At 40.3% G+C, this 20,897-nt stretch overlaps 1 protein-coding gene across 1 annotated transcript in view; it reads right to left on the bottom strand.

The window, feature by feature from the left end:
* The window catches only part of LAMA3 (laminin subunit alpha 3), a 198,997-nt gene that overhangs the window by 57,254 nt on the left and 120,846 nt on the right, over positions 1–20,897 (bottom strand). The window contains exons 39-45 of the mRNA XM_050939774.1: positions 17,411–17,512; positions 16,280–16,363; positions 14,273–14,503; positions 9,655–9,768; positions 6,454–6,563; positions 2,641–2,721; positions 821–927 (exon numbers count right to left, since the gene is read on the bottom strand). Of these exons, the coding sequence (XP_050795731.1) occupies positions 821–927; positions 2,641–2,721; positions 6,454–6,563; positions 9,655–9,768; positions 14,273–14,503; positions 16,280–16,363; positions 17,411–17,512 (829 nt within the window). The remainder of the gene's footprint in view (positions 1–820; positions 928–2,640; positions 2,722–6,453; positions 6,564–9,654; positions 9,769–14,272; positions 14,504–16,279; positions 16,364–17,410; positions 17,513–20,897) is intronic.

The following is a 20,897-nucleotide window of genomic DNA, read 5'->3' as shown; positions in this document are numbered from 1 at the left end:
CCAGGGAATTGAGTCTGCAGCTCACCAGGGAATTGGTGGGAGGAAGAAGTCAGGGGGAAAATCTCTTTGTGTTAGATTTACCAAGCCTGACTTTGCATACCCTCTGGCTGAAGGGGGAAGTACTTGTATTTCCAGGACTGGAAACTGGGAGGGTGGAGTCCCTCTGTTTAGGTTCATGGAGATTGCTCTGTGTATCTCTCCAGGAACCCAGGGAGGGAACACCTGGAGGGGGAAGGGAAATGGGTTATTCCCCTTTGTTGTGAGACTCAAGGAATTTGGGTCTTGGGGTCCCCAGGGAAGGTTGTTGGGGGGACCAGAGTGCCCCAAAACACTCTAATTTTTTGGGTGGTGGCAGCTTTACCAGGTCCAAGCCGGTAACTAAGCTTGGAGGTTTTCATGCTAACACCTATCTTTTGAACGCTAAGGTCCAAATCTGGGGAAAATGTTATGACAGTATGACATAAAACAGCATTTGATCGTGGCATGTACACTCTGAAGTTACAACTATTCTGTCCCAGGTACATTTTAATGAAGGCAAATTAGGACTACTCCATGACATATGCTTCATTAGCTTATATACAGCATGGCAAGATCTGGCTTTGAGGTTGGCAAAAGAGGTTCAATAATGTACTCAACCATCCCTTTGGTGTGGGATGGAGCAACGGATCATCAATAGTGTTAAGAATTCAAAACTTAACTGCTATTAAATATGAACTATATTTCTCATAGGTTTTCCCTTACATTCATTTGTATCAAAACTCTTCCATTCCTTCAGTGAAAGCCAGAAATTAGTATTCAACAAATTGTCTGTCTTACATACCTCCAGTAAGACGATCACAGCTAACCAGCTGACCATTATTATTACAATTACACTTCTGACAGTAACCTCCGTATTTTAGTGGATTCCCAAAATATCCTGGAGCGCAGCTAGACAAAAGAAATATAGATATGTTATTAAATACTTGAAATTGCTTCCATGCCTTTTCTAACATATATTTTTTTCATTTAATAAAATCCTAGCCTTCCTTATATACATAAAACTATAAAATGTTATATATAAAACTACAAAAATATATAACATTTTTTGTGAGCTATGCCTGCAAATCATGTTGCCTGGTATTGTGATCTTGTCAGATCTCATGTGCCAAACAGAATCATGCTGAACAGGAAACCTGCAAGTAGGCACTAAAGGAAATGGTGCCGTGAGTCACAAAGGTGTACCCTTCCTTCTGATTCAGCACTGAACCAAGGCTACAGCATTCTGTTAAGGGATACTATGCAGCTGCTGGTGCTGTCTTTCAGTTGAGATATCACAATTTCTTGGCTACTTGTAATTAAAGATTCTTTGGCACCATTTGTAAGAGATGGGATGTAGTCCATGTGTGCTGGTCAGATTCCAACTCAGACAATTACATTCTGCAAACTTAAATTCCCCCAGCACTTTAAACTGAATAAGATATTCTTCACTTTTTATTTTAAATTGTTGTGTAGTTTGTGCTACTAAACTATTGCACTGTTTTAACCCAGAAGTGTCTGCAGTAAGACACGCTGGGCTCATTTAGGATGAAGGGCAATATGTAGTTGTAACATGATCACCACTGAGTTACAAACACTATTCAGAGAAGTGTGCACATTCCTTCTAAATCACTGAAGATGAAAGGTGAAGTAAACAAACTAATGCATAAAAAGAAAAGGGAAAATGTTTTTCAACTGGAAACAGAACAAAATAAGTGGGGCTATTATTGTTATTACAACGAATGGTAATCACAATAAGACTATTGGTTAACTCCTCCTTTTGATAAAATCAGTATATACCAGTTATAATGCTAAAGACAAATTATTCATTTATTTCTGTTCTCTATAGTGTGTATGATAAGTTACTCCCAGCTGTGCAATTAGTACAGTACCCAGCACACTATATACACAGACAAGATTAGGGTATGGAACAGCTTCCATATGAGAGATTTAAAAGACTGGGACTTTACAGCTTGGAAAAGAGATGACTAATGGGGGATCTGATAAAGGTCTATTAAATCTTGATTGGTGCGGAGAAGTATATAAGGAAATATTATTTACTCCTTCACATAACACAGGAACTAGGGGTCACTGAATAAAATTAATAGGCAGCAGGTTTAAAAAAAACAAAAGGAAGTATTTCTTTACACAAAGGCACAGTCAACCTGTGGAACTCTTTGCCAGGGGATGTTGTGAAGGCCAAAACTACAAGGTTAAAAAAAGATCTAGATAAGTTCATGGAGGATAGGTCCATCAATGGCTATTTGCCAGGATGGGCAGGGGTACACCACCACACTCCGAGTGTCTGTATCCTCTGTTCGCCAGAAGCTGGGAATGGATGACAGAGGATGGATCACTTGACAAGATACCAGGCTAGATGGACCATTGGTCTGACTCAGTCTGGCTGTTCTTATGTTCCTCTGACAGATATTTATGTCTATATAGTTACCTAATTATATATGCATGCATATCACATACAATATATATAAATACATACACAGTATTCTGCAGCAACATGCTTAGGTAAATATCCTAGTAAATACATTAGGTAAATAAATAGGCATGTGTGAAGAGATACTCTTTTTACTGTCCATCTGAAAAGGCTTTAAGAGACAAGTCACTTACCTTTCACAATGAACTCCAGTATAGCCTTCTTTGCAGAAACACTGAACTTCTTCACCATTTGCCACACAGCCAGTTGCAAAACTGTGAGAAGATTAAAAAAAAAATTATTTTCACAAAAGCATAATGAAGCTGTTCAGATTAGTTAGAACAGGGGCCAAAGAACTTTCAGGAATACAGGGCAATTTGGTGGTATAAATAACCAGTGATATAGTTTAACAACCACAAGATAAATTACAGCAAATTATCCATTGATGCTTCAAATTCTTCTGCTAAATTCACTTCTTGGCTATTTTAAATACATTCCTGCCCTTCTAGATAGAACAAAATAGCTTATTCTGGAATGGAATGCATATAACAAATCTTAACAATAAGATTGTGAAATAAAAAGGTCTATGCAGATATTCTTTTACTACGCAAGAACCAACAGTTAAGTGCTAAAACAGCTCTTTGTTGATTGTGTAGCCCTTTCCTACTTATACACAGAAGATTTTCATCTTATTTTAAATGAATTTCAAGGGATAACATCAATGTTTATTACACATCTAGGTATATATAAATATTATCAATGTATTTCACATGAAATAGAAATTAAACAACCTCACATACAAATTATTTAAATGTAATTAATATAATAGTCAAGGTTCATATGAGATTTCAAAGTAAAATCACAATATTAATTTCTTAGCATGGATAGCAAAATATTTCTATGAAAGAAAAAAAGTCCCCCAAAGTTCTAAAGTTCCCATGTAAACATAGTAATTTAATTGATGGCCCAACAGTTCTAATATAAAATCCTGTCCTTCCCTCACCCCACAGGGAAATCATCACAGGGTCTTGTGCTGACAGTTGTTCTTGAAAGGTTTAGAGCAGTGGTGGGCAACCTGTGGGCTCTCAGCTGGCGGGTCGCAAGACAGTTTGTTTGCACGGCCACCCACAGCTCCCAATAGACACGGTTTGCCATTCCTGGCCAATGGGATGTGGGGAAGCGGCACGGGCAGGGTCAATGAAAACACTGTCTTGCGCCCGCCAATGGATTACCCTGACGGGTCAGGTTGCTCACCACTGGTTTAGAGCCCACACATGCTAAATCCACTTTTCCTATAATTGACATTTTTATTTATAATAATTATTTAAAACAACAATTTATAAATCAGTGGGAATTGATAATTCTTGCTATAAATTTTCCTCTGCATTTGAAATGTTTAAAAAGAGTATTAAGGAAGAAGGAACCGATCAGCTATGCAGATGTCCAGTGCACCCACAAAACTAAGAACTTGCTAGGAATTGTACCTAATACTAATTTCCTTTTTGCATCGAGGTAGTAGAGAGGTGCACAACCCAAAAGGGAGCTCTGGGAGTGATGGTACCTCTTGAGCTCCCTAGTACACAGAGGGAGAACTCATGTTGGACCATGCCTACTCTTCCTGACATACCTAGCTAGCTTCAAGGTCCATTGCAGAGGGACTACTATTGCTTGGCTGTAGGATGGGGTGTGTGTGATGGAGATAGGGGCCTACTAGTGCTCCTTCCATCTTTTGCCCATTCACCTGGGCCATAAGCGCCTGGATATAGTAATCTGGTCTGTGAAAGACTGGAATCAAATACCCTTTCCCCCAGCTACCCTTTCAAAAAATATATATTGCTCTTACTTTGGAGGAAAAGTGGATGACTCCACCAATGCTAGGTGGAACATTCCCTGTCCAGAGAATGGTAGCTATTAGATCAATATGGACTTATGAATTGAATGCAGATTTCATGGTTTCCCCAATTATCTTAGCTCTCTTAAAATGAAAGATGAATAAAAATATGTTCAGCTGACCTCAGGCAAACACCTGCAGAAGAAGTCAATGCCGTCAGGAACAGATCCATCAAATAATTCTCTGATATATGAAAAGCCTGTTTACTGCTTACCAGTTAAAAATCTTTTACTTAAGGCTATCTAGCCTCTACACCTGGCAAATAATGTGTAATAGTCTTAGCAATACAGAGCTTAGGTGTTATTAGAGCTATTATTTTTTCTTTATCTGAAGACACACACATTTTCACATTTTAGCACTGAGCAATCACCACAAACAGTTGGCTCAAAACAATATGCATTTACAGCCCATTTTACTGCTAATGACTTTAAAAATCTAGTAACATTCTTAAGATCTTAGCAAATATAATTGTTTCTCACCATTCAGTACTGTTTACTGAGCTGCAGTTTGGTGAGTATGTTTGCACTTGTATGTATGTTTCATCTGCCAAGCTAGTGGAATCTTTCAAATATAGTCAGACCAACATAAATCCACTTACATGTTTACAAGTTTTAATTATTTTTCTGCGTGCGGACTTTACAGAATTGTTCCCTCATAACCAATTATCTCCTCTCTGGTTTGGACACTAAACGAGTCAGCAAAAATAATTTCCATGCCATGTCTCAGGAATATGGCTTCACTAGCACAGAAAGTGGGCACGGATTGCAAAGGAGAAATTCCTATTGAAACCACATGTGTTTTCAACAGCTGATGGAATACAGTAACTCCTCACTTAACATCTTCCTGCTTAACGTTGTTTCAAAGTTACATCGCTGCTCAGTTAGGGAACATGCTCATTTAAAGTTGTGCAATGCTCCCTTATAAAGTCGTTTGGCTGCCTGCTCTATCCCCTGCTTATAAGATTCTGTGGAAGAGCAGCGACTTTACAAGGGAGCATTGCACAAGTTCATCTTCTCCGCCTCTTCCCCCTCCCGGGACTTTCTTGGAGGGAGGGGGAGGAGTGGGTAAGCGCTGCATCTCCATTCCTCCCCCTCTATCCCAGAAAGTCCTAAGCGTGAAGTGCTGGGAGGAGCAGCGAAGCGCCACGTCTCCACTCCTTCCCCTCCCTCCCAGAAAGTCCTAAGCACGAAGTGCTGGGAGGCAGGGGTAGGAGCAGGGAAGTGCCATGTCTCCACTCCTGCCCCTCCCTCCCAGAAAGTCCTAAGTGCCGCCAAACAGCTGTTTGGCAGCGCTTAGGACTTTCGGGAGGGGAAGCGGGGATGCGGCATACTTTGGAGAGGAAGTGGAGTGGGGGTGGGAAGAGGTGGACCTGGAGTGGAGCAGGAATGGGAAGAGGTGGGCCTGGAGCATCCCCCGGCAAGGTCAGCGCCTGTTCTTCTCCAGGGAAGCTGCTGCTGCTGCTACTGCGAAGGTGCTTCCTAGCGTCCTTGCCTGCAGCAGGCTGTGCCTGTGTGAGGTATGCCAGGGGCACTTCCCAACCACAGTGCAGTACAATACATAATGCCTTTTGTCTCCCCCCCAAAAATTTCCTTGGAACCTAACCCCCTGCGTTTACATTAAATCTTATGGGAAAATTGGATTCACTTAACGTCATTTCACTTAAAGCTGCATTTTTCAGAAACATAACTACAATGTTAAGTGAGGATTTACTGTACATGAAAGTCCTGGGAAACACATTGACATGTACGGGGACAGATGCTGCATACAGTTCATAAACAAAACAGGCACCACCCCTGCAATTCACTGCACATGGGTGCACCACTGTGCCTGTGCAGAGCCCCACCGAAGTAAGGAGGTTACCCCGGTGCTCCGAGGGGAGCCCTTGTGCAGTCAATTGCAGGATCAGGGCTACAGTTAGAATCTTGAACTTATTAAAAAAAACCCAGTGACATAAGTTACAGCACTTAGTTATTATTGTGTATACGGCACTAGCGCCTAGATGACCCATCCAAGACTGAGACCCCAAGCACAGAGTAAAACACAGTCTCTATCTACTTACCGTAAATAACTTCCACCCTCTATACCTTTTTTAACTTGACACTATATTGTACAATACCTGTTTGTGTAAGGACAAGAGCACACTCTACAGGAACCTTGACTGGCATCGCCGAAATAACCTTCTTTACAATGGTCACATTTCTCCCCAGCAGTATTATGTTGACAGCCCTTAAAAACAAAACAAGATAATTAACTGTGGCCTAACTTTGTAGTGTTTATTAACATTACCATTAGGAAATTATAGCTGATCTGTTCTAAACCTCCAAGGGTGTATTTTTTTCACCCACAGTTAGGCATTTATTGCAAAACAGCCTATGCTACAGAAATAAATTTGTTCCACCCGTTGTCTAGTTGTAGGGAGCACATTTTTCCACTACTAGTTGAGGATGAACAGACTAAGTAAATACTATTAAACTTATTTTAACAGGATACTCAAAGCAGCAGTGCAGTTGCTTAATAAGCGTGGTCTCTTACGTGTATATCTATCTTGATATTTTGAATGAATCCACTAAAAATTCACTAGGTCTGAATGCAACTTTAAATTTTGCATTTTAATGTATATTATAAAATACGGGAAATTATGAACAGTTTTTAAAACACACATTTAATTGAGTCCAGATACACTTCCTCCCTAAGTCCCAGGAAATTCATTTTAAAAGTAGTCTGCTTAATAGATTCAGTTAAGATTTTAATTTCATGTACGCTTCCCAATATGCATGTAATTTGTATTTAATTTACTAATTGGAATGAACAATTAATGAATAATGAATGCTGAGAAAACAAATCTAACTGCCTTAGCCAACTATTCCATGATAAGACTCCAGAGAATAAAATCTCATTTTAGAGACGTTCTTATTCCCATTAGTGTCAATGAGTCATGTGTGTGTATTTAGTGGGCAAGTGGGACATTGCTTTTAGTTTCAACTAAAATTTTTATACACAAAATAATTGTTAATTTACAGCTGAAGTTGTTCAAACTCATTTTCCAGCAGACACAGAAATCCAGGAAATTACCGATAAAGCCAATATTTGCATCCACATTAATCTCCAATCACATACCCTACCATCTAAGCATCATAAACCTCTAAAACACATACTCCTCTGCTCCACAGCCATACCCTCTTAGCACTCCGATGTACAATCTATCTCAGCAGTGCACACATTCAGTTCCTAACAGTCAAATGCACAATCTGATCTCTGACACCTGCATTAAGATGCTGCTATACCAGGGGTGAAAGTAGAAATAGAGACTTACCGGTACGGGGCTGGGTTGGGGTCGGCTCTGGCCCCCAGAAGGGGCGGGGCCTTCAGCGGAAGGGGGGCTCACAGCCAGCCCTGGCCTGCCCTGTACTGGTAAGTGTCCTCCCCCTCCCCTGTCGGGGTAGCAGTGGCAGCCGGGGGCTCCGGCAGTAGTTTAAAGGGCCCAGGGCTTGGCCACTGCTACCGCTCCGGGCCCTTTAAACTGCTGCCAGAGCCCCCAGCTGCCGCTTCTACCCCAGGGCTCCGGGGCCTATTTAAAGCGCCCAAAATTCCGCTGCCTCTACCGCCCTGGCCCTTTAAATAGCTCCCTGAGCCCTGGGGTAGCGGCGGCTGGGCTCCGGTGGCTATTTAAAGGGCCCAGGGCAGTAGAGGCAGCGGGAGCCCCGGCCCTTTAAATAACCCACGGAGCCCCACTGCTGCCACCCCAGGGCTCCAGCAACGGGGCCCTGGCGGCAATTTAAAGGGCCTGAGGCTCCAGACACTGCCAGGAGACTCCCCTACAATGAGACTGGGCAGGCTTTGGCAGGAAGCTGGGCTGTTGGTGGAAAAACAATTGGTGGAAAAAGAGTTCAGGGAGCACAACGGAGAGTGCACAAATGTTTTGATGTCTGCCCCAGGCTCCCCCTACAGACAGACAAACCCCACCCAATGGGGTCAGAAGCTGGTAACTCTGGGCCTGATCTAAAGCCCACTGAAGTCAATAGATAGACTTTTATGAACTACAATGGGCTCTGTGAGTGTCCTCTGCACCAAGTTTTCCGGCGTGACTTTGCTCATATAGTTTGTCCCTAGGGTAGGGGATGTTTTATCTCAACATATTCAGAAGTTAATTGTGTTTGCATCTAAATGACATATTTTAGGCTAAAAAACTGAAGTTTACACTCTTCATACTCATCTTGAACTGATCTAAACATCCTCATCTCTATCTTTCTGCTGCAGTGCTTTCCTGTCACAGCCTGTCCTGTCTCCTAGTGAAGCACATTGTGAGTCATTCCCTAGAACATGCTGAACTGTCTCATAACTAACATTTAACCAAAAGGATTTGTTGAAACAAAGTCAAAGGGTATTGCATATTGCAAAGGAATGCGCTGCAGGCAGAAAGAATTAATAACTTACAAAAAATAAACAGAGGAAAATAAATCATGAAAGAGAATTTGGCAAGGTGTTTGTTTACATAAAAAGAGTGCAGTTAAGAATTAGCAAAAATTTTCAAGTTGGAATTTTTCAGAATAAACCATAAAAACTAAGGTGTTATTTAACTGTCAAGAATATAAACTAGAAAAACACAGGAGGCCAAATTTCATGCTCACACAACCACTGGGGTTCCTTGACTTCAGTGGCGTTATTTCAGACTTAAAATGCTTATCTAGGAGCAGACTTCACCCCACTGTACCTACAGTTCAATTGCAGATTTGTAATTTATCTAACTTCTCTCCTGCTAGCCCAATCCTGTCTTCTCCAGTACATATTATCCGTGTAATTGTAATCTAAGATTTGTTTTGCAAAATGAGCAAGCAAACAGTGTCTTCGTTTTTCAATAATGTAATTATTTATTTGAATATGGGGTCAGCTCCTGCAAACCCCTATGTGCATAGTGCTACGGACTACCCATGAGAGTAAAAGTTTGAGGGACTGGACTCTAAAAGATAACTAAGGCTATGACCCTGCAAACACTTACCCATGTGCTTAACTGAGGGGACTGGGGTAGCCTGGGACAACTGGAGTTGTGGGAAGAGGTACGGGAGAAATGTGGAATGAAGACTGAATGAAACTACTGACCTGTGCAAAGTTAAGCATTGAAAATGTTTGCAGGATTGGGACCTAAATGCATACACAGTAAAAAATTCAGGTATTATAATTCAGGCAAAGAACTGAACTAGTTACACATGAATCATTTTGTGGCAATAATGAAGAAAGGAATGCTATGTATTCCACAGTTCAGTAAAGAAGTGGATATTCTGCTTTTCTACATTAGTTTCAACAATATTGTTTTACTTACAATACATATTCCAGAACCATCCTGGCATCTATTTGAATTTCCATTGCAATTACAGGGTACACAGCGTCCTGTAAATAATCCTTTATTCTCACGATAAAATCCAGGGCTACATTCCTATTAAGTATACAGGAAAATATACATGTTAAATAAAAGTGGGGGAAAGAAGGATTCCACAGCCTCCACAGGCTACAAAGGTCAGTATTTTAAAATCTGTTGGCCACACCCAGAAAACTATAGTAGAAAATGTTTCCTGATAGGCTTTTTTTGGGGGGAGCAAATTGTTACTTTCTTAATAATTATTATTATTTTAGCTTATAAGGTAGCATCAGAGCAGATGAAAGGGACTCCAGCTGCGTATCAGCTTGTGGCCAATCATTTCAAATAATTTTATAAAAATAATGCAGCTTTCAAAGTTGGATTGTATCACACAGGCTTTGGGGGTTGGGTGTGGTAACAGACAAGTGAGTTTCTTTCTACAGAGGTCTGCTGGCCAAACCACAGAATCATGGCGGGGGGTGGAGGGTAGAGGAATACACCATTATTCGAGCCCATGAACTGTTAAAGCACTTAGGCCCTGATTCTGCAAACACTTAACGCATGTTCTCACCTTTATGCCATTGATTTAAATGGGACTATTCACAGTACTCAAATTAACCATGAGCATAAGTATTTGCAAGATCAAGGCCTTGATGAGTAGCTGCACTAGTGCTCCCTTAGTCCGGCAGGGGTATTCCATCATCCTGACCCTCACAGAAGACCACTGAGCAAGACATTTCCTGCGGCTAGCAAAGGGGTCTAGAATTTGGCCTTTAAACAGCAGCCACAGAAGACATTAATGTAGATTTATACCAGAAGGTTCTGGAAGGGCTGCCTATAGGCGCTTCATATGTTACAATGGTTACATAAAATCTTAGTGCCCAGGTAACTACAGTGTATTCTTTAAAAACACTTCCAGTGCGGTAACTTCTATATTAACTCGTCATGATTTCCAAAATTATTCCACCTGGAGCTATATGAAGCCACGTTTAGGCAGAGTGAGACAAGGTTCCAAAATATGCAGCAGTTTGATTTTAAAGTACAGGTTTGTCCTAGGGAGCAGTGACACATGAAAAGAATGTTCAGTCACTGAAAGCACGTGAGCAGAATTTATATTGTATGTCAGATCAATCAAAGTCAATTTTAAGTAGGGAAACAGAGGAGCTGAACTGGAGAAAGATAATGAAAGGGAAGCAAGAGACAACTGTCAGCACCTAAATGGTATAGGCTAATACTGCTAACTAATATGTTGAGATCAGGTCATTACTGGCATGGGAACAGAAGCAGGGAGGGTGAAAAGAGCTTTCTCCACTATTTGAGCCTCTTTATGCATGGACCAGTCTTAACTGCAGTACCTGTGTTCTTCTGACTGCTCCCTGAGGGGGACCTTCTGGAGTACTAGGCACCCCAAAAATGGCATGGCATGGTCCTTCTCCCTAACCCTTCCTCACTTGGAGCTGAACTGGCTGACTGTACAGGAGATCACGTGCTACATCCTTCTAAGAGGTAGTGGGGGAGTGTGATCCCTGGGGCACACCGTGCTTTCCAAAATGCCTCCAGGAGCTACCCCTCAGGCAGTGCAGCTCTGCACAGTCCCCATCAGGCCTGGGCCTAAAGGACAGAATCTGGCCCAAAACATATTTAATAAAATAAGTGGCATGTGAACTACAAATCCTGCAAATTCTTGCTCAAATGAGTTGTGCCATTGAGCTCCATGGGACCACTCACGGGAATAAAGGTTAGCAGAATCAGGCCATACACCGTAGTCTAAGTTGCTTTAGGCATGAGTATTTATGAAAGATTCTGAATGAGAATTAGGAATTTATTAAACATACATTTGGCAGAGAAAAACCTCAGCCTCGCAGCAGCACAAGGAATTTAACAGACTACTGCAATGAAAGTTGTTGATGTTTAAACAATGAGAGTTCACCTGTGATCTGTTAGAAATTCCACCCTCGCTTTCAGTGGTATGTGGGATTAATGTAATTAAAAGTACATAAGGCCTGCTCCTGCACCATTTAAATCAATATGAGTTTTAATATTGACTTCACTGGGAGCAAGGGCTGAACCCATAATTTGCCCCACTCTGACTTTTTTCAGATACATTTTAATAAATGCAGGAACCTATTCTTCCTGGATTTATACATCATAGCCAACAGGCAATCAGTATTCCCGCTTTCTGAGGAGACTAGCCACCTCAATATTTGAAATAGCTCAACCAATAGAAATATAGCTTTACAAGGATTATTTATCACAAGTACCTTACAGGCAAAGCAAAAAAGAATATACCTACTTTATTACTGTATCCACATGCATTTGAACAAATCTATGCTTATGGCATTAGTATGAGGATTCTGAATTTCCTCTTTCAATTTTTACTCTCTTTACATTTAAAATTTGTAACAACACTAACATACACACTGGAGTACTGAAGCACTCTGATTTGAGGACAACTGTCACCGCAGCTTCATTTTGCAATATTCACCTCTTATGAACAAAAAGCTCTTAACCACTCAAAAGTCAAACAGAAGCTGTTAGACACTCTGGCTGTTTGTGGACAGTGGTAAACAACCTACAAGAAAGATCATCCATGTACTATCGGTAGTAATGTAATTCAAGGTTAGGAAATTCACATTCTTATTGTTTGAATTTCAAGAACTCCATAACTCAGTGAGAAAGAAAGGAAGAAAGAAAGATTACCTCTTTTGGTTTAAAATCCAAATGAGTTTGTTGCTGCTGACCTCTGCCCTGCAGGCGAGGAAATGCTACCCTCTGTTGTACATCTTGTCCCAAGCAATGCCCCAGAGCTATTAATAGGACAACTGGCCATCCTATGTTCTTTGGCCTCTGTATTTCGGCCGTCATTCTGCTTAGCTCTCAGCTTGGCTGTTCACGTACAGTATACTTTCACTACTCAAACCTTCTCTTATACTCCGCCTTATTGTTGGGCTTCTGACTCAGATAAGTGAGGCTGTATGCTGCGATGGACCCCACCTTTAAACTTGATACATGAGTCAGGTTGTACAGCACAAACAACAGTTCCTGAGGTTAAACGACCATGCTGTAGCTCCTGTAAGTTAATGTATAGCTAATGTAAGGTGTGGCAGGCATCACCTTCTCCCCACCTAACATAGTCAGACAGAGCTAGACGATTAGAACCGTAAATCATAGATTGAGTAATACTGCAAAAACGTGAAGGGCTTATGAGCTACATAAAGTCCGTGGTCTGACTGCTTCCTTTGGGCTATGTATTTTCCACCGTGCAGGGGAGGAAAAACGGATAGTATAAAGACAGCACATTGCAGGTGGTGGAGTGGGAATGGGAGAATTTCAGTCTGTATTAAATGCAAGTCCCAGTGTGCTAATCAGCTGGATTTCATGTGTAGTGCAGAGCACTGAGTGCATGAAAAACAATTTCTGAAAATATTTTCAAAATGATATTCAGCAAACAATGCCCTATTACTGTGGCCAGGAGCCAAAAATGAAAGACCCAGACCAATAATCAATGCAGCTAGTTCAATCAGTCTCTCTGTGGCTGTTCTGCTCCATTCACTACTCTTTCATTCTCATTTTAAGATGTATTGTTTACAGGTTAGTGTAGTAACTGCTACTTTAACTCTTAAGCATTTTTGACAGATCCCAAGCAAGTAACTAATTCTATACATTCTGTGCAATCTGTTCTTTGTTTCTTACTTACATATTTCACTCTGTTCCCAAGGGTCTGGGTAGTCAGCATATTATCATTACCAAGAATGGGACCCAGCTCTCTAGAGTCTCCAGTCAAGGTCTGAAGTTTAAAGCTTTGCCTCTGCTGCTACTGTACAATACAGTCCACTTAGATAGGTTCATAGATTTTAAGGCCAAAAGGGATCAATATGGTTATCTAGTATGGATCTCCTACCTAATATAGCACTAGAATTTAACCCGGTAATTCCTGCATTAAGCCCATAAATTGTTTGAGCTCTCTTTTATAGCATATCTCTTTGAAAGACATCCAGTCTTGATGTAAAAATCTCAAGTGATGGAGAATCTTAGGTGAGTTCCAGTGGATAATTATTCTGTTAAAAATATACAAATAATTTCTAGTGTGAATCTGTCTTGCTTCAGCTTCTAGCCACTGTATCTCATTATGCCTTTGTGTGCTAAATTAAAGAGTCCTCTATTATCAGAAATCTCCCCCCCCCATGTACGTACTTATAGACCATGATCAAGTCAACACTTAACCTTCTCTTTGATAAGCTAATTAGAGTGATCTTCTTTAGTCATGACGGAAAATATTATTCATATAATACACACACTTTATACATGCATCGTCGCAGCTAAAAGGAGCACAAATTCCACAGAAGGTATCTAATTCACGCAATGAAAGGATTTTAAGTCCTGATCCTCAAAGGGAGTTAGGTGCCTAAATACCTCTGAGGATCTGGGCCTTCGCTATCAAAACTTTACATAAACTTACCTACGAAGTGCTTAAAATTAACCAGTACTGCTAACGATTAGTCTTTTTTCTCTAACTAAATCAATACAGTTGTGAGCAACACACCAAGAATGACACAATGAGGAGGCAAAGAAAATTTCCTACCTGACATGAGTCACCCACATAGTCAGGGGGACAGGAGCATGTCTCTACATTATATGCAATGCTTCCGCTTCCTGTTCTTGTGGCTTCTTCCAGCCCAACCTCACCCAGGGTTAACCTCTGACTCTCTGTGTAGTAAAGACCTCTGATGTGTAAGCCCTCTAGTCTAGACAGGATCATCATCAGTTCTTCTCTAGATACCAGGTTATTGTTGCTCGCATGTCTGAAGTTTCCCTGTACATTAATGATATAAAATAAATATGGCTCTGGGGTGAGTTAACCTTCAGTTAGCCTGGTGGAAACAGACACTCCAACAAAAAGGGAGGATGGTAACAGAAAACAATCACCTAGCACCACTTTCTGCAGACTCAGGGAAGGGAGGGTGAAACAGATGTGAGGAAAGTGAGTAGCAGGTATGTAAAGAAATGAAGGGTGGGAAAAGGAATGGGGGAACATTGAGAAGGGACATAAGAAATCCATATACACACTTTGTATATTTGCTAGCCAAGCAACTGAGACTAAGTATTCGCCCCAATTCACTACAGAAACCTGTGAGGGAAGTCTGGAAGTCAGCTGCAAAGCAGTAGAGAAAGAGCATTGGTAGGGATGTCTCCCCGAGGAAGAAAGGAGCTGATTAAGCATTTTTGGTGGTTGGGGAATGTCAACCAATGATTCAAGGAACAGGAGATGTTTTTGGTGCCTGAAAACCAACAGTAGAAGGAAATGGTGCCACAGAGAGTTGTTGAAGTAGAGTGAGACTCTGTAGGAAGTGGACCTGTGTAATGAGAGGCCTGGACTTGACATGACTCACCACAATCTTGTGTATCGATTTAGCATAACTCACAGCCATTTCAGCCACCATAATTTGGAAACAAAACTATAGAGTCAGGGAAATTCGGTCTTGGCGTAGGCAGACAGATAGAAAAGCATTAGCTGCAGATGCAACCCTATTAACAGGAGATAGATATATATTCACAAAGTCAAGCAAATGGGAGAGAATGGACAAACTAACCTTGAATTTCTGTAGTTTCTTCCTGATAATAAAAAAGTATGAGGTTTTGCTGTTGCAAGTGTATCCCACTAACAAAGCATAAAGATAAGGAGACCTTGAGAAGTTATTACTAACTTTGAAAAATGCAAAAGCTAATGAGTAGGCTGTCTTAGGCATGTGAACCCTGTATTGTGAAAATGAAGGTTAGTGTTTTTTGCATAGCTATGTTTTAAGTAAAATAATTAGTTAAGTCATAGATAAGAGAGAACCTCATTTTAACTATATAATGAGGGTCAGAAAAGAAGCATTTTGGAACTTAATTCCAGGATACACCTCCAGATCAAAGCTGCCTGAACTTTTTAACCCCTGCATGATCAGACTGTGTAGAGGCTGGAGTCCCAGACGACATAACCATGACTGGCCACGGGGAGATGTCTATCTGTTTTATTGGGAGTGGTGAGCATAAGATGCTTGGCATGTGTATTTTGTTGATTTGTTGCTAATTGTTAATAAATACTTGTATATATTTAAGGATATTCACTGTGTGAGGGCTCTTTCATTAGGAAAAGGCCTCACAGGCCCATAGAAACCTGAGTCCACCGGGAATGGATGTTAGCCCTGAGCCCACAGAGGGGTAAAGTTGGGTCCTGTATGCCCTGAATACCCACCCTGACCTTCTATTCCTGGAGACAGTCTGATCTTCCATCTAGGCAAAATGATTCACTTGGCTACAAGCACTGCTCTACAGAATCAAGCCTTCCATGAGTTGGAGGGTTTCCAAGATGGGATATCACCCAAAACACCATTCCGAGAACTAATTTTTAAGGAGGTTTCCTTTATCATATCAATCCTCCTGCCTACTTCTAGCCAAAAGGATTGTATCTTGGGACTATCCCAAAACACGTTAACCAGTGTGATTCCAGGAGAACCACATCTCCAGCAGCTGCCTGTTTTTGACTATGCCGATGCACTCTAACCTATGCAATGAAATCTTAAACTATTCCATTTATATTTCTTACCTCAACTAGCTGCAAACGGCCGTAATACTGTCGGTCAGGCAATGGGTTGTTAGGATCCACATAAACTATTTTCATTTGCTGACCCTGTGTAAGAATAATGCTTTCATGCTGAAATTTGAATGTTATGGTATTGATATGCAGTATAAGTTGCTGAAGCACAGTAATTCTGTCATTCAGCAGATACAAACTTAAGTTACCATACTTTAATGGTATTCACTATGACAACAAAAAGATGCACTTTTGGGTGAGGATGGGGAGGGAAGTAAAAACAAAATATGACCCAGAAAAATTTCTGACCGTCAATCCTGATGCAGTTGGAGAGTCAGATCAGATATTATTACAATGCCCTATGCAACATATTTCTCAGCCAGCACATTAGAAGGTTGGATTAAAATTAAAGATGAGCTGAAGAAGCTGTATTCAGATTCCCACCAAGTTTAAGCTACACTCTGAGTTTCTATTTGATAGCATGGAAATCTCTTGAGAACAGATATTCTTGTAAGATTTTAGCTGCATTTGAGCCAGAAAAGAAAATGCCCTCCTAGTTTTGTGCCAGCTTCAGACCCGGGGATTTAAATGACAAATTTAAGAATCTAACTTTGGCCCATAGCTAGTTAAATTCAAATCTGGTTGACCTGAAGTATATTTCTACCCCATTCAGCAAAATCTAATGCTTATGCTTAACTTTACACAGATACAAAGTACCAGTGAAATGAATGGGATTAATCCCACATGTAAAATAAAGTACACATACAAATCTTTCCAAGATCAAGACCCTTCTTGGTAACAAATGTGCAAGGCTATGATTTATCTTTTTAACAGGTGTATTTTAAGGGGAAAATTCCATTTTATCTTTTTGTTGCACTCAAGTCAGATATATGTAATAAGAAGTTACCTTAGCAAAACAGATAGATACAAGAATGGTTTTGAACAAAATGTAATAAGAACGCTTGTAAAAATGCAGCATCACGGTAGTATACATTTTTAGAATGTTTTACCAAAGAGCAATCTTTTCCAATTGTACATTTTAGATAACTGAAAAAATAGCACTGTGTTGAGATTTCTTGAAAAAAAATTAAATGTGAAACAAAGTATTTCCCTGATTTCAAAAAGGAACAATATAATACTTACTGTTAGCTGTACATCAGGTCTTTTATCTAGAAGAATCATGCCTTCACTAGGTAAGCCAAAAGATTTCACTAGGTAACTTAGGTAGCCACCATATGAAGAAAGCTAAGACAAAATGTTCAAGATGATAAAGAGTTTACTGCAGTTTTGCTAAATACTAAAATCATTTTGTATTTGTTCTCCCTCCCACCCCGCCATGCATTGTAAATAGCATACTTTCTCTTTGTTCCTCTATTCTAAATATGCAAATATGCATTGCTTGAAAACAAAACCTGGAATGAATAGAACAATCATCATTACCACTTTGGTGTCTCTTATTCTGATAGCCAGTTTATATGACTCTTGTTTAAAGGGTCACTGTCAACTTGAAAATCGTATTTCCATCTGCGGATTTTAGTTCTAACATTGTTGTAAGTAACCATTGAGACGACAATAACCGAAAGACTTTAGAGATTTTTTTTCCTCTATTTTTGAGCTTGTTTATTCTGTGCATTTTAAGGCATTGTGTGTAGTCACTTTCATTATTCTCCTGAAAGTCAGTTGCACCTTCTCTCTCAAACACTGGCACAATGATATCATCCTCATAAAATGCTTCTGGGGGTGGCGAGGGACGGTCTTGCAAACATTTTCTTTCCCAGGATCTTCAGAGGGTTTTATCAATAGCAGCAGCAGTAAAGCCAACAATGAAATTGAAGAGGCAACAGACAACCATATGCCCAGAGAGGAAAGATGGCCAAGGAGAGGCCAGTTTGAGCATGTTTAGTGGTCTTAGGCCAGCCCATTCTACTCTCATAAACATCACACCTCACTAGGAAATCTTAGCTCAGCTCTACTTATGCGGACAGAGCTCCTACTGATGTTAATATATGAAAAAAGAGGACAATATTGTAATCAAGACCAACTGTATAGATTTCAGAGAAGAATTTTCTCCAGATTGTAAAAACAGGTGCTTTACTGCTTTTTCTACAAAGCTCTGTTCAGTGCAAAATTTTTGGAATCAAACACCCCATTTATTTTGGGTTGCTCTTCAGAGGAAGGAAATTGTGAGAATTGATGGACGTTCGCTAGAGCTACATTTTGACTAATAAATCCATTTTAGTTGCTACACAAGTCAAACCCTTTTCTCTAGAGGTGAGTAATTAGTAAAACAAACTCTTTTGGCTGAAAGGCAAGAGTAGCACTATTGCTAAATTGCAATCAGTTTTTTTCAAAAGGAGCTAGTAACAACATTTTATCAGCCAATTCCCATTGCACTCCACATTGTCTAATTATACAGTTGTTTGGTTTTGTTTCTGACAAGACATGCAAGATAAAGCAGAACTGCTTCATCAGTTTTAGTCTCTTGTGAGTAAACACACATTTTATTCTGCACATCACAATATCAAACTATGCATGCCACACACACATCCGCTATAAATAAAATAGTTACTTTTTGGTTTGTAGTTTTCCTTCCTTTATGTGTAAATATGTATTTTAGTAGGCACTGGCTGTGATCACTGTAGTTAAGGTGACAAAAGAGTTTGCATTGTAACACTCTGGTTTCACAATCCCATAACTTTCCAAGTATCAGAAGGGTAGCTGTGTTAGTCTGGATCTGTAAAAGCAGCAAAGAGTCCTGTGGCACCTTATAGACTAACAGACGTATTGGAGCATGCATGCATCCGATGAAGTGGGTATTCACACACGAAAGTTCATGCTCCAATACATCTGTTAGTCTATAAGGTGCCACAGGACTCTTTATAACTTTCCAAAATATTCACTTTTTTAGGCTGCGGTTTTCCATGCTTGGTCTCTATCCAAAGAAGATTTTCTTTTTGGAAGAGAGATACCTTCAGGAAGTTCTGACTTCGGGGAAAGTGAAAATAAAAATACACTTTCATTATATTAAAAAAATATTAACCATGACATTCTCTTCAGAGAGGCATGGACTCTTAACTTGTTCGGTTTCAAGTTAACATTTAGCATAGTATATATTTCTTCTCTTCCTTCTTTTTCTTTTTTAAGTTGTAATTAATATAAAGAGAACCTCATAAAATTAATAAGGAGTACCCTAATCAGTACTTACCTGTGGTGATATTCATCAGTGTGCAGTGGGCCAGCATGAGGTCTATGCACTACTTAAATCCTCAAAATGGGGCCCAATGCATCTGTCATAAACAGATGGTTAAGGGTTAATGTCTCTTTTACCTGTAAAGGGTTAAGAAGCTCAGTGAACCTGGCTGACACCTGACCAGAGGACCAATGGGGGGACAAGATACTTTCAAATCTTGGTGGCGGGAAGTCTTTGTTTGTGTTGTTTTTTTTTGGTTAGTTGTTCGCTCTTGGGGCTAAGAGGGACCAGACGTACACCGAGACTTTCCCAATCTTTCTGAATCAGTCTTTCATGTTTCAAAATTGTAAGTATAGCCAGGCAAGGGGGATTAGTCTTATGTTTGTTTTCTTAACTTGTAAATGTGTCTTTTTGCTGGAAGGATTTTTACCTCTGTTTGCTGTAACTTTGACTCTCAGGCTGGGGTGGGGCGGGAGGAGAGTCCCTCTAGTCTATATGAATCTGAGTACCCTGTAAAGCATTTTCCATCCTGATTTTATAGAGATAAATTTTACCTTTTCTTTCTTTAATTAAAAGCTTTCTTTTTAAGAACCTGATTGATTTTTCCTTGTTTTAGAATCCAAGGGATTGAGTCTAAACTCACCAGGGATTGGTGGGGGGGAAAAGGAAGGGGGGAGGGTTAACTCCTCGTTTGTTTAAGATCCAAGGAGTTTGGATCGGTGTGAAGCTTCCCAAGGCAACCCAGGGAGGGGAAAGTCGGGTGGGGGGAAAGAAGGGAGGATGGTTTATTTCTCCTTGTTTTAAGACTCAAGGGGTTTGGGTCTTCGGTTCCCCAGGGAAGGTTTTGGGGGAACAGAAGGTGTGCCAGACACAGACTTCTGGCTGGTGGCAGCGTACCAGATTTAAGCTAGTAATTAAGCTTAAAAGTGATCATGCAGGTCCCCACTTTTTGGATGTTAAAGTTCAAAGTGGGGAAAAAACCTTGACAGCATCTGACAATCAAAGTATTGAATCTATGTGCTGTATAGCCAGCTACCATTATAAACAGAACCGGGACTGCAGTTGGACAGAGTTATATGACACTGAAGCCACAAGCAATCAGCAGCAATGTGTAAACTGGTCAACACGATCCCCACGGTGGAATGATAACAAGTTTAATATACAGCAAGCTGCTGCTTCCCTTAGAAAGCAGAAAGAGCGGAAAAGAGCTCAAAGAAGCTGATGGTTAAAAGAATATACAGTGTTCTTCTCATATGATGCTTTGACCTGTTGTAATTAGTTAATAAGCATAGTTACTAAGTAGGAAACACGGTAATATTTTCACACAGCCATACAATCCAAGTTATTATATGAGACAAACAACAATACATTAATTTAATATTCACACCACCTGGACCTGTGCATTCCTTTCTTAAATCAGCCCTGAGAATAGGATATCAA

This window comes from Gopherus flavomarginatus, chromosome 2, assembly GCF_025201925.1.
Source record: "Gopherus flavomarginatus isolate rGopFla2 chromosome 2, rGopFla2.mat.asm, whole genome shotgun sequence".
Classification (NCBI taxonomy): domain Eukaryota; kingdom Metazoa; phylum Chordata; order Testudines; family Testudinidae; genus Gopherus; species Gopherus flavomarginatus.
The sequence above is the reverse complement of the archived record's forward strand: the minus strand, read 5'-3'. Positions and strand labels throughout refer to the sequence as shown.